The 12220-nt window shown below is 39.7% G+C and overlaps 1 protein-coding gene across 6 annotated transcripts in view; it reads right to left on the bottom strand.

Moving 5' to 3' along the window:
* The window catches only part of cep44 (centrosomal protein 44), a 106272-nt gene that overhangs the window by 39500 nt on the left and 54552 nt on the right, over window positions 1-12220 (bottom strand). For all 6 annotated transcript variants that reach the window (XR_012099210.1, XM_073048020.1, XM_073048017.1 and 3 more), the window contains 2 exons: window positions 10407-10482; window positions 6686-6816 (listed from right to left, as the gene is read on the bottom strand). Coding sequence is in view for 5 of the 6 variants with exons in the window: in XM_073048020.1 (XP_072904121.1) it covers window positions 6686-6816; window positions 10407-10482 (207 nt within the window). In the remaining variant the exon portion in view is untranslated. The remainder of the gene's footprint in view (window positions 1-6685; window positions 6817-10406; window positions 10483-12220) is intronic.

Genomic DNA, 12220 nt, shown 5'->3' with positions numbered 1-12220 from the left:
TCCAACCTTGCACCCAGACAGTCTGATGCCGTTTGCAACCTCTCCAACTGGCTCAGTGTTTAGTTTCATCCAACCTCACTCTCTGTTTAGGTAGATGGGCATCAAAACTCCTCCACCACGGCTCCTCTCCGAATCTCTCACTCCAATCTCTATCTGTGACCCCATCGCAAACACATTACACTTCAACTTTGCAACACACCAGCACAATTCATCCCTCAAATCGGCTTTGCCTTCCCTTGCCTCTTCATTGCTTGTGATGATAGTTTACCACAATTTACATCAGGAAGGTTGTATTTAATAATTTTTTCAGTTGAATTTCTTGTCTTTTGAAATACCAGTTAGCTGTCGCTCGATTTCAGTATACCATCTTAAACTGGAATACAGTTCTAGTCACCTACCTACAGGAAAGATATCAATAAGATTCAAAGAGTAGAGAAAAAAATTACAACGATGTTACCATGACGTGAGCTATAGGATAAGGTTGCTTAGGTGGAACAGATAGATAGATAGATAGATAGATACTTTATTCATCCCCATGGGGAAATTCAACTTTTTTTCCAATGTCCCATACACTTCTTGTAGCAAAACTAATTACATACAATACTTAACTCAGTAAAAAAATATGATATGCATCTAAATCACCGTCTCAAAAAGCATTAATAATAGCTTTTAAAAAGTTCTTAAGTCCTGGCGGTAGAATTGTAAAGCCTAATGGCATTGGGGAGTATTGACCTCTTCATCCTGTCTGAGGAGCATTGCATCGATAGTAACCTGTCACTGAAACTGCTTCTCTGTCTCTGGATGGTGCTATGTAGAGGATGTTCAGAGTTATCCATAATTGACCGTAGTATAATTGACCGTAATTGAACATCAGAGAATGACAGGAAATTTGATAGAGTGATACAAAATTATGATAGGTACAGACAGTGTAAATGCAAGCAGGCTTTTTCCATTGAGATTTGGTGAGACTAGAAATAGAGATCATGGATTAAGGGTGAAAGGTGAAATGTTTAAGGGAAATATGAGGGGGAATTTCTCCACTCAGAGGTGGTACGAGGACAGAACAGGCTGCCAATAGAAGTGGTTGATACAAACCTGATTTCAACATTTAAGAGAAATTTGGATAAGTACATGATTGGGAGGAATATAGAGAGCTATTGTCCAGGTACAAATCAATGGGAATAGGGAGAATAATATTTCAGTACGAACTAGATGGGCCAAAGGATCTGTTTCAGTGTTGTAGTACTCTATCACTCACTCATATTAAAATTTTCCAACCTTGGTACACATCTGTGTTAAGATTCCCAATATAAAATCTAGTTTCAATGATTCTTTTGCCACATTGGGCTGCTGGTGCTCTCCTAAGGTCATTTTTCTGGCACCCACTACGCTCCACAAAGCATGGATGTGCACGTTCAGCTCTGGAAATTGCTAACGACTAGGATTCTGTTGCACTGACATGCAACTGTTAATTTTTGTAATACTGATGAGTCAGACACTAAAGAAGTCTTAGTCCCATCGATTCACCAATAGCCTTGACTGAAATAGATCCGCATTCCACTTTAAAGATCGGGTCTATGGCACTGAGCCTGGTTCCGTGGTGCAGAAGGAAAAGAGGAAGATGAAGAATGCGGTAGTCATAGGGGATTCCTTAGTGAGGGGAACAGACAGGAGGTTCTGTCAGCCTGAGAGAGATACCTGCATGGTGTGTTGCCTCCCAGGTGCCAGGGTATGGGATGTCACAGATCTGGTGCAGAATATTCTGAAGGGAGAGGGTGACCAGCCAGAAGTCTTGGTACACACTGGTACCAATGATATAGGTAGAAAAAGGGAGGAGGTCCTGAAGAGAGAATTCAGGGAATTCGGTAGGAAGCTGAAAAGCAGGACCTCTAGGGTAGCAATCTCAGGATTGCTGCCAGTGCCACATGCTAGCGAGTGCAAGAATAGCATGATCAGGCGTATTATGTGTAGCTGAGAGTCTGGTGTAGGGGGCAGAGCCCCAGATTCTTAGATCATTGGGGCCTCTCCTGGGGGTGGTATGACCTGTACAAAAAGGATGGATTACACCTGAACCCAAAGGGGTCCAATATCCTAGTGGGCACATCTAATAGAGCCGTTAGGGAAGGTTTAAACTAATTTGGCAGAGGGATGGAAACTGGACTGATAGGTTTGAGGAATGGGAAAACAGAAATAAATCAAAGATAGTGTGCATCAGAGATCATAGAAAGAACAGGCAGGAGATGAGGCTTAATCACGAGCAGCGGCATGAGTTACAGGGCAATAGAGGCATGATGCAGTTAAAACAGAAGGCAACAAATACTGGACTGAAAGTGGTATATTTGAAAGCACACAGCATAAGGAATAAAATGGACGATCTTGAACTTCAGCTACAGATTGGCAAATATGACGTTGTGGCCATCTCTGAAACTTGGCTAAAGGATGGCCATTAGGAGCTAAACGTCCAAGGATATACAGTATATCAAAAAGATAGGTTAGTAGGCTGAGGGGGTGGTGTGGCTCTGTGTATAAGAAGTAATATTAAATCATTAGAAAAGGATGAATTAGGATTGGAAGGTTGAGTTACAAAATAGCAAGGGTAAATGGACCCTAATGGCAGTTCTATACAGGCCTCCAAACAGCAGCCAGGATGTGGATTACAAATTACAGCAGGATATAGAAAAGGTGTGTCAGAAGGGCAATGTCATGACAATCGTTGGGGATTTTAACATGAAAATGGATTGGGAAAACCAGTACTGGACCTCAAGAGAGAGAATTTGTAGAATGTCTAAGGGATGGTGTTTTAGAACAGCTTGTTGTTGAGCCCACTAGGGGATTGGCTGTGTTGGATTGGGTGCTATGCAATGATCTGGAGGTGATAAGAGAGCTTAAGGTTAAGGAACCCTTCGGGAACAGTGATCACAATATGATTGAGTTCACTTTGAAATTTGAGAGGGAAAAAATAAAATCTAATGTGCCGGTATTTCAGTGGAATAAAGAAAATTACAATGGCTTGGGAGGAAAAATGGCTGAAGTTGACTGGAAAGGAACATTTGCAGGAAGGACGGCAGAGCAGCAATGGCTGGAGTTTCTGCAAAAACTGAGGGAAGCATAAGACAAATATATTACAAATAAGAAGAAATTTTCAAAGGGAAGAAGGACACTATTGTGGCTAACAAGTGAAGTCAGAGCCAAAGTAAAAACAAGAGAGGGCATACAAGGAAGCCGGAGCTAGTGGGAAGATAGAGGATTGGGAAGCTTTTAAAAACTTGCAGAAGGAATCTAAGAAGGAAACTTTCTTCATTAGGAAGGAAAAGATGAATTATGAAAGGAAGCTGGCAACTAATATTGAAGCAGATACTAAAAAATTTTTAAGTATATAAAGGGTAAGAGTCGAGGGTAGATATGGGACCAATGCAAAATGATGCTGGAGATATTATAATGAGAGACGCAGAGATGGTAGAGGAACTGAATGTGTATTTTGCATCAGCCTTCACAGTGGAAGATGGCTGCAGTATACCGGACATTCAAGAGTGTCAGGGAAGTGAAATTTGTGCAGTGAAAATTACAACTGAGAAGGTGCTCAGGAAGCTTAATGGTCTGAGGGTGGATAAACCTCTTAGAGCTGATGGAATGCACCCTTGGGTTCTGAAGGAAGTAGCTGGAGATTGCGGAGGCATTAACAATAATCTTTCAAGAATCGATAGATTCTGACATTGTACCATAGACTAGAAAATTGCAAATGTTACACTGCTATTTAAGAAGAGTGGGAGGTAGCAGAAAGGAAACTATAGACCTATTAGCCTGACATCAGTGGTTGGGAAGTTGTTGGAATTGATTAGAGATGAGATTAAGGAGTACCTGGAGGCACATGACAAGATAGGCCAAAACCAGCATGGTTTCCTGAAAGGAAAATCCTGCCTGACAGTCCTACTGCAATTCTTTGATGAAATTACAAACAGGGTAGACAAAGGAGATGCAGTAGACATGGTGTACTTCGATTTTCAGAAGGCCTTTGACAAGGTGCTGCACATGAGGATGCTTAGCAGGTAAGATCCCATGGAATTACAGGGAAGTTATTAGCATGGGTGGAGCATTGGCTGATCGGAAGAAAACAGAGAGTGGGAATAAAGGGATCCTATTCTGGCTGGCTGCCAGTTACCAGTGGAGTTCCACAGGGGTCGGTGTTGGGACCACTGCTTTTTACAATATATGTCAATGATTTGGACTACGGTATTATGGATTTGTGGCTAAATTTGCTGATGATATAAAGATAGGTGGGGGAGTGGGTAGTGTTGAGGAAACAGAGAGTTTGCAGAGAGACTTAGATTTCTAAGGTAGGGACATGTTCGGCACAACTTTGTGGGCCAAAGGGCCTGTATTGTGCTGTAGGTTTTCTATGTTTCTAGATGGTTTAGGAGAATGAGTAAAGAAGTGGCAAATGAAGTACAATGTTGGAAAGTGTATGGTCATGCACTTTGGTGGAAGAAATAAATGGACAGACTATTATTTAGATGGGGAGAAAATTCAAAATGCAGAGACGTAAAGGGACTTGGGAGTCCTTGTGCAAGATAACCTAAAGGTTAACCTCCAGGTTGAGTCGGTTGTGAAGAAGACGAATGCAATGTTGTCATTCATTTCTAGAGGTATAGAATATAAGACCAGGAGTGTGATGTCGAGGCTCTATAAGGCATTCGTGAAACCACACTTGGAGTATTGTGTGCAGTTTTGGGTTCCCTATTTTAGGAAGTATATTCTGACATTGGAGAGGGTTCAGAGAAGATTCATGAGAATAATTCCAGGAATAACCATATGAGGAACGTCTAACAGCTCTTGGACTGTATTCCCTGGAGTTCAGGAGAACAAGGGGAGATCTCATGGAAACATTCAGAATGTTAAAAGGCCTGAACAGATTAGATATGGCAAAGTTATTTCCCATGGTAGGGGAGTCCAGGACAAGAGGGTATGACTTCAGGATTGAAGGATATCCATTTAGAACTGAGATGCGGAGAAATTACTTTAGTCAGACGGTGATAAATCTGTGGATTTGTTGCTACAGGTAGCCGTGGAAGCCAAGTCATTGGACGTATTTAAGGCAGATACAGATAGCTTCTTGATTAGCCAGGGCATCAAAGGATAAGGGGTGAAGGCAGGGGAGTGGGGATGACTGGAATAATTGGATCAGCCCATGACTGAATGGCGGAGTAGACTTGATTGGCTGAATGGCCTACTTCTGCTCCTATATCTTATGGTCTAAAGTGGTCATAGACCATGATCACATAGGTGGAGCAGGATTAATATGATCTTAATATTTTCTTGTATACTGACTCTTCAAATCTCATCTCCAGCTATACGGCTCCTAAATGCAATGAATGGGAAAATTAGAACACAGAACACTACAACAGAATACAGACCCTTCAGCCCACGATATTGTGCTGATCTATTGTGCCGTACTTTAAGATCAATCTAACCCTTCCCTCCTACATAGACCTCTATTTTTCTATCTCCATGTGCCTATCTAAGAGATTCCTAAATGCCCCTATTGTATTTTCTTCCACCACCACCCCTGGCAGGGCATTCTATGCACCCAACACTCCTGTGTAAAAAGCTTATCTGTGACATCCCCCCCCCTATACCTTCCTCCAGTCCTCTTAAAATTACACCCTTTGGTATCAGCTATTTCCTCCCTAGAGAAAGTCTCTGGCTTTCTACTCAATCCATATCTCTTACCTTCTTGCACATCCCTTTTCAAAATTCAAATATAAATTTTGAAAACTGTAGTTCCATTCATTTTTCAGGTTCCTTGGATCACCCAGAGCTAAATGACCTGGGGCTTTGAGGTTCCAGCAACGGCAGCTCCATCAGTAAGGAACAGGTTGCTTAAGGAACCACATTTATTTTGAATGAGTGCCAAGGATACATGCATCAATTGATCTCTGTAATTGTCAGAGACAATAGATACCAGTTATAAATGCTCAGGCCACAAACAGTGATGGAGTGGTACTCTAAGAATGCAGCTCTACATCGATGGCACAAAGAACTATAAGGAATAAGCTGTTAGTTATTGTTCACGATGTGTTTTATCCCACCTGAATAAACAGTAAGACAACATTCATTGATATGGGTCAAAGTGGAATCACTTGAATTGGAAATTCAGAGTATATTGATACAAAAGTTATTGATGTTAGGAATAAGTTAGCCAAAACCCAACACGGCTCCTCAATTACTATCACACTCCAATATGTATTCATTTACTCAGCTTCTAGAGTTGTTTGTACAGCCTCCAGACACTAATATTATAAATTCCCCTTGCATTTGCCATCTTCCCTCTATCACTTCCAAATAAAACACTTCTCGATAACCCTGCGTAAGATACAAAATATTCTTGATTTTAACAACTATTGTAATACCAGTGGAAATTGTGTGTGCGTGTGCGTGTGCGTGTGCGTGTGCGTGTGTGTGTGTGTGTTTCTTTCCCCTTTTCTTAGAGAAAAATAAGGTTGAAAGAAGGACCACAAGCTGACAATATCTTCAGAACAAATTGTACCTTGAAGGTTCAAGTCTTAATCCTGCATTCTACAGGCAATTCTACTTCAGATATATGTAATCTGAATAAAAGTATATCTAATATCAACAAGTTCCCTGGCTTAAAACAGGACATAAGGAGATCTCTTCCAATTTTACCTACCTTTGTGACTTCTGTCAGACATAATGAATTAATGGTCATTGCTTTGGGCGATTCGTCTGCTGATAACAGTGAGTTGTATCCAGATGACTGATGGCCAAGACTCTCTGGCGTCTCGACTCTCAGTTCTTTATCTGTAAAGAAATATTCAACCTGAGTCAACTCCTGCCTTTCGACATGCCTATGCAAGGTCAGATACCAGACACTGATTTACAGTGAAGAGAAAACGTAGGGCATGCATTGTTTGGAGCTACAGTCATTGCTGCTTGAGCTTCACTATGCAGTCATTTATGACTCTTGCCAATAATTGGTTGATAATTCGATTTTTCAATGTTGGCTGGGAAGTATCTTCAGAATTCCAGTGTTATCATAGTTTTAAGACAAGAATGACATCTTACAGAAGTATAAATATCTAAGATAACTAGATGATGTGCAGACAAACCACAAACTCCACTATTGTGTAATACAGCATAATGATTATCCAAGTTATAGATAGTGATGCCATCTCTGACTCGGATCAAACCATTGTTCCCGCAATGACTTGTTAGTAATAAGTTAGGTATTTCCTTAGTAGTCATATTCAATTTGAAAATACAAAATTGTTAAGCCAAAAAAAAACTTTAAATCATTAAAATTGACAGCAAAGATGTTACTTGGCAACATCCATACCAACCAGAGAAAATTTATCCAGTTCAACTTCTATTTGCTGAGTTTAGTTTCATAATACGGTACAAAGTGAACCTTTGAGTATTTTTTAAATGCAGTGAAAATTTCTGCTTCCAATAATTGCCAAGGCAATGGGATTTATGTCCTCAGGAGACTCTTGATGAAAACTTGCCTATCACCATGCTATCAGTTAGTTTAAAACTATGTCTCAATTACCGAATCTTCTGCTAAGGGAATCTCTTTGAGATCTCTTTGAGTTCCTTTTGAGTCTTAAATAATATCACCTGGTCAAACTTTTTTTGAAGTTAAAGTACTCTAGTCCCCATTACACCCTTGTTCAACTTCACAATAACTTCTCTAGTATAACCATCCTTCCAGTAATGTGTTGAATAAAGCTGTAAAAGCATATATTTTGACCTAGCTAGTTATTTTACATACTTCTAGCATGACATCTCTGCTCTTAAATTACCATATATCTTAACCATGTTATCTGTCCTGGTTGTATTGCATTTGAGACTGGTCTTTCGGTCCTTCTGAAATGCCACTACATTGCTTCAGATTCAATTCCTTTTGCTAATTTTCTGGCCACCCAAACAATCCATCGCTTTCTTCATCACTATCCAACACACAAACAATTTTCATATCATCTGTAAACTTCCTGGTTGTGCCACTAAAGTCTGAATCAGCTGAAACAAAATGCCACTGAAAACAGCCATTCAATCACAAAATACCCAGTCATCACTCAGTGTTCAATTTCTCACTTTCCCCGAGATCCTACTGACATTTACATTTCTGACTAATCTTCCAAGTTTAAAACATTTGTCAACCTTTTAACCCTTTCCAAACACTAGAAAACACCAGCAATCATTTGTCACATTCCTGGATTGAAACATGACAGCTGGAGCTGGCACCACTTCCTCTCTTGCCTCAACCTCAATCCACTTATGGACAGTGAGAGAGGAGACTATTATGCTATCTTCAGTTCCAGTAACTTGTGGAGACCAGAGGAAAAAAATACTAAACTTCTTTTTTATACCTGATTTCATATTTGCTCCCTAGTCAATGTGTCTCAATCACCTTCTCTTGGTCTGTCAAGTAACAGTCTCCCTGTTCACTCCATCACTCCTCTTTTCCTGTATATTTAATTTTACAGGTTTTGAAGTATACACCATTCCCAAGAAAAGTCACTGATCTGAAATAACATGTTTCTCTCTCTGAAGCTACTGCCCAGTCGGCTGAATACTTCCAGCATTTTGCTTTATTCCAGATTTTCAGCTTCTACAATGTTTTGCTTTATAATTACTGATGAATTCGCTGCCACTTTTCTACCAGAAACACCTACTTAGAAGCAGCTCTGCACTCTTCATTGCAAGAAATTCTGCAAGCCTTTTTATCTGTTTATTCTCAATAGATTTTGCTTTTCATTTTGTTTTGAGTTTCAGAAAAATAAAGAACACATTAGCCTTATTTGTCAAATACACATAGAAACATACAGTGAAATGCATCGTTTGCATCAAATCAAATCAGTAAGGATTATGCCCAGCAGCCTGCAAGTGTCACCATGCTTCCAGTGCCAACAAAGCATGCCCACAACCTAGTAACCCAAACACCTTTGAAATGTGGGAGGAAACCAGAGACCCTGGTGCAAACCCACAGGGTCACAGGGAGAATGTACAAAGAACTTACAGGCAGCATTGGGAGTTGAACCCTGATCTTACAGCTGGCTGCTGTAAAGCCTCACTCTAACCAAGACTCACTTCCATAGCGACAATTCTTTCCTTAGGAATTTATTCCAGCTCCAAGTTAATCACATGGATCCCCTTTGTTTACACCTTCTCAAGATAATTTAGCTGCAATTGGCAAACTTTCCACACCCTCTCCTGGGTGCTGCCAACCTGTTTCTTCACCTTATTGCAGGCATTCACTTTCTCACCATGTCTACTTAAATCTGGCTATTTGTTTATATTTATCCACTTCTGATGAAATGCCAGCTCTGTTCCTCTCCCACAGCAGAATATGAGCCCACCCATCCATGGAGACCAACAAGTACTTATCTTTAATAATCCTATTTGTCACTACTTAATTCATTGAATTCTATGCCTTGGTATTTCAAGTACCAAGTACTTTGGTATTTCAAATGCTAAGACACCACCTGGCTCCCCATTCTCCTCAAAGGTAGTACTTTCCAAACATCAATCTTCCTCCAAGTACAAAAAAAATCTTCGGTACATCCCTTCTAAACATCCTGCTCCTCTTGTTAAACTTACATCCTATGGCTAGACACCTCTGCTATGGGGGAAAGCTTACTGCTGTCTACTACTCTGGGACTCATAATTTTGTACACTTCTATCAGATCCCCGAAGCATTCTTAGCTATAAGGTAAACCACCCATGGCAAACACTCCTTCTCAGGCAGCATCCTTGTGAATGTCCTCTGCATTCTCTATAGACTAGTTGCATCCTTTTCCTTTAACTTTATTGCAGAGCAAGTTCACTGGGTTGTTCTTTGGGATTATGTGGTTGATGATTATAGGCTGGGCAGGCTAGGCCTATACTCATTGAAGAAAGGGAATAGAGAGATGTGACCTTACTGTAACAAAGTTTTGAGGGGGTTGCTGAAAATAGGTTTCCTTTAGTGTCGCTTTCTAGAACTAGAATAATAAGTACACATCACAAAATTTTGAAATTGTCTCTCCCAGTATACCATGGAGGAAGTAATTGAATGCATTCAAGTCAGAGATAGACAGACATTTAAACTACAAGAGTGCCAAGTATTATGGGAAGAGAGCACGAAAATGATGTGGAGACCAAGCTTGGATCTGCTATGACTGCACTGATGATGTGAACGATAGAGCAAGCTTTTAGTTTCAATTGGCCTCTTTTTTTTCTAAAACTAACCCACCACTTGTTCTACCAGGCACCTCCTACCCATGAACAAACCTGCAATTTTCAACTGGTCTCATTAGCCACCTCAGAACCCATAAAGAAAGAGTGAAATCATCCTTGATCCTAAAAGAGTGCCTTAAAAGAAGGTAATTTTTTAACTTTTACAAGTTTACCTGAAGAGTTACGACTTGTCAGTTGGCACAGGGTATATTCACTATTCCCACTGATGGAATCAGAAGGCAAATTGTCCTGGAGATAAGAAGACAAGCCATGCAGTGATTTGAAACCAATTACAAACAAATGCTAAATTATGCTTATTTAGTTATTAATTTGTTTAGCAGGAATTTTGCTGAAAAAAATTGACTCAAAAAATTATCAAATGATTCATTTTAATACAGGTTTCCCCTGCTATCCGAAGGTAGAGCGTTCCTATGAAACGGTTTGTAAGCCGGAATGTCGTAAAGTGAATAAGCAATTACCATTTATTTATATGGGAAAAATTTGTGAGCGTTCCTAGACCCAAAAAATAACCTACAAAATCATGCCAAATAACACATAAAACCTAAAATAACAGCAACATATAATAAAGGCAGAAATGATATGATAAATACACAGCCTATATAAAGTAGAAATACTTTTCTGCAATCATTGCAGCACTGTCTAGTGCTGCGTATAATCTCACTACGTCGTGGAAGCAGTCTCTCCAGTAACTTTTAAGCCAGTGGTCCCCAACCTCTGGGCCACAAAGCATGCAGGGGTGCAGCGGTAGCCAACGCGCACCCAGCACATCTTTAAGAAAAAATGCCACTGGGTGCGCTCTGGCTACCACTGCACCCCTGCATGCTTCACGGCCCAGTATCGGTCCACGGGCTGGAGGTTGGGGACCACTGCTTTAAGCTATGAAGCTGCCAAATCACTTTTCTAATTTGTTCTGTATTCATTTAAACGTATAATTTGTTACTCCATTAAATGGTAGCTTGTCTTTATACATTTTTAACTGTTTCTGAGAAACTAGCTAATTGGAGGAGCTGCTAAATTGGGCAAAAATAAATTGTTGTTGATGTGTACAATTAACCAGAATCCATTATAATTGCTGCATAGCTACTACTTGAAAATCTGCTACTCTTACAACTGATTTGTCCATTTCTTCACTTTTGTATCTATTTCATTTTTCCTACAGAATATGCACAGGTGATATTCAACCAAGCCTGCTTATGCCAGTTCTCTGCAAGTGACTTCTCAATGATCTTTCATTTTATTTGATTTACTCTGAATATCACAAACCAAGAAATTAAAAATACAAGAGATTCTGCAGATGCTGGAAATACAAAGTTACACAAACATGTTAGAGGAATTCAAAAGGTCAGGCAGCATCAATGAAAGGAATAAACTGTCAACTTTTTGGGCAGGAGTGGACCGATGAAGGGGCTCAACTCGAGATGTTAATTGTTTATTCCTTTCCACAGATGCTGCCTGACCTGCTGAGTTCCTCCAGCATTCTGTGTGCTTAAGCAAAAAAATTACATTTGGATTGAACTTTTGGTTCTAAAAACTGTACTAAAACATCAAATATAAAGAACTTGTGTTTCTTAACAAGTCTTCTAATAAAATCATTCCGCATGTGTTGCTGTAATTTATATAATTTATATAAATAAATAGTTCTTTTAATACAACTTAAAATTCAAGCTTCCTTTTTCTTTTACTTGGAATATCAAAGGAATTTTTAACAAGAACACATGGAAAACAACAGCAACTACTTCACTGAGTAAGACATGTGCATGGCATACACTGGATGCTTCCATTTCAAGGATAAGCTTGACTCTAAAGGTAGACAATGTAATCTTATTCTTAGCTAATATGTTGGGGAATCTAAATAAGCAAAAGGTGGTAAATAGATACGGGCAATGTTGTCAATAGCAAAAATAAGGATTTAAAGAAGGAACAGCTGCACTACAGCTGGGATTTCTGTTCTTTGCAGTGCTGGCTT

Source organism: Hemitrygon akajei, chromosome 6, assembly GCF_048418815.1.
Source record: "Hemitrygon akajei chromosome 6, sHemAka1.3, whole genome shotgun sequence".
NCBI lineage: Eukaryota > Metazoa > Chordata > Chondrichthyes > Myliobatiformes > Dasyatidae > Hemitrygon > Hemitrygon akajei.
This window is presented reverse-complemented; position numbering and strand designations above follow the sequence as displayed.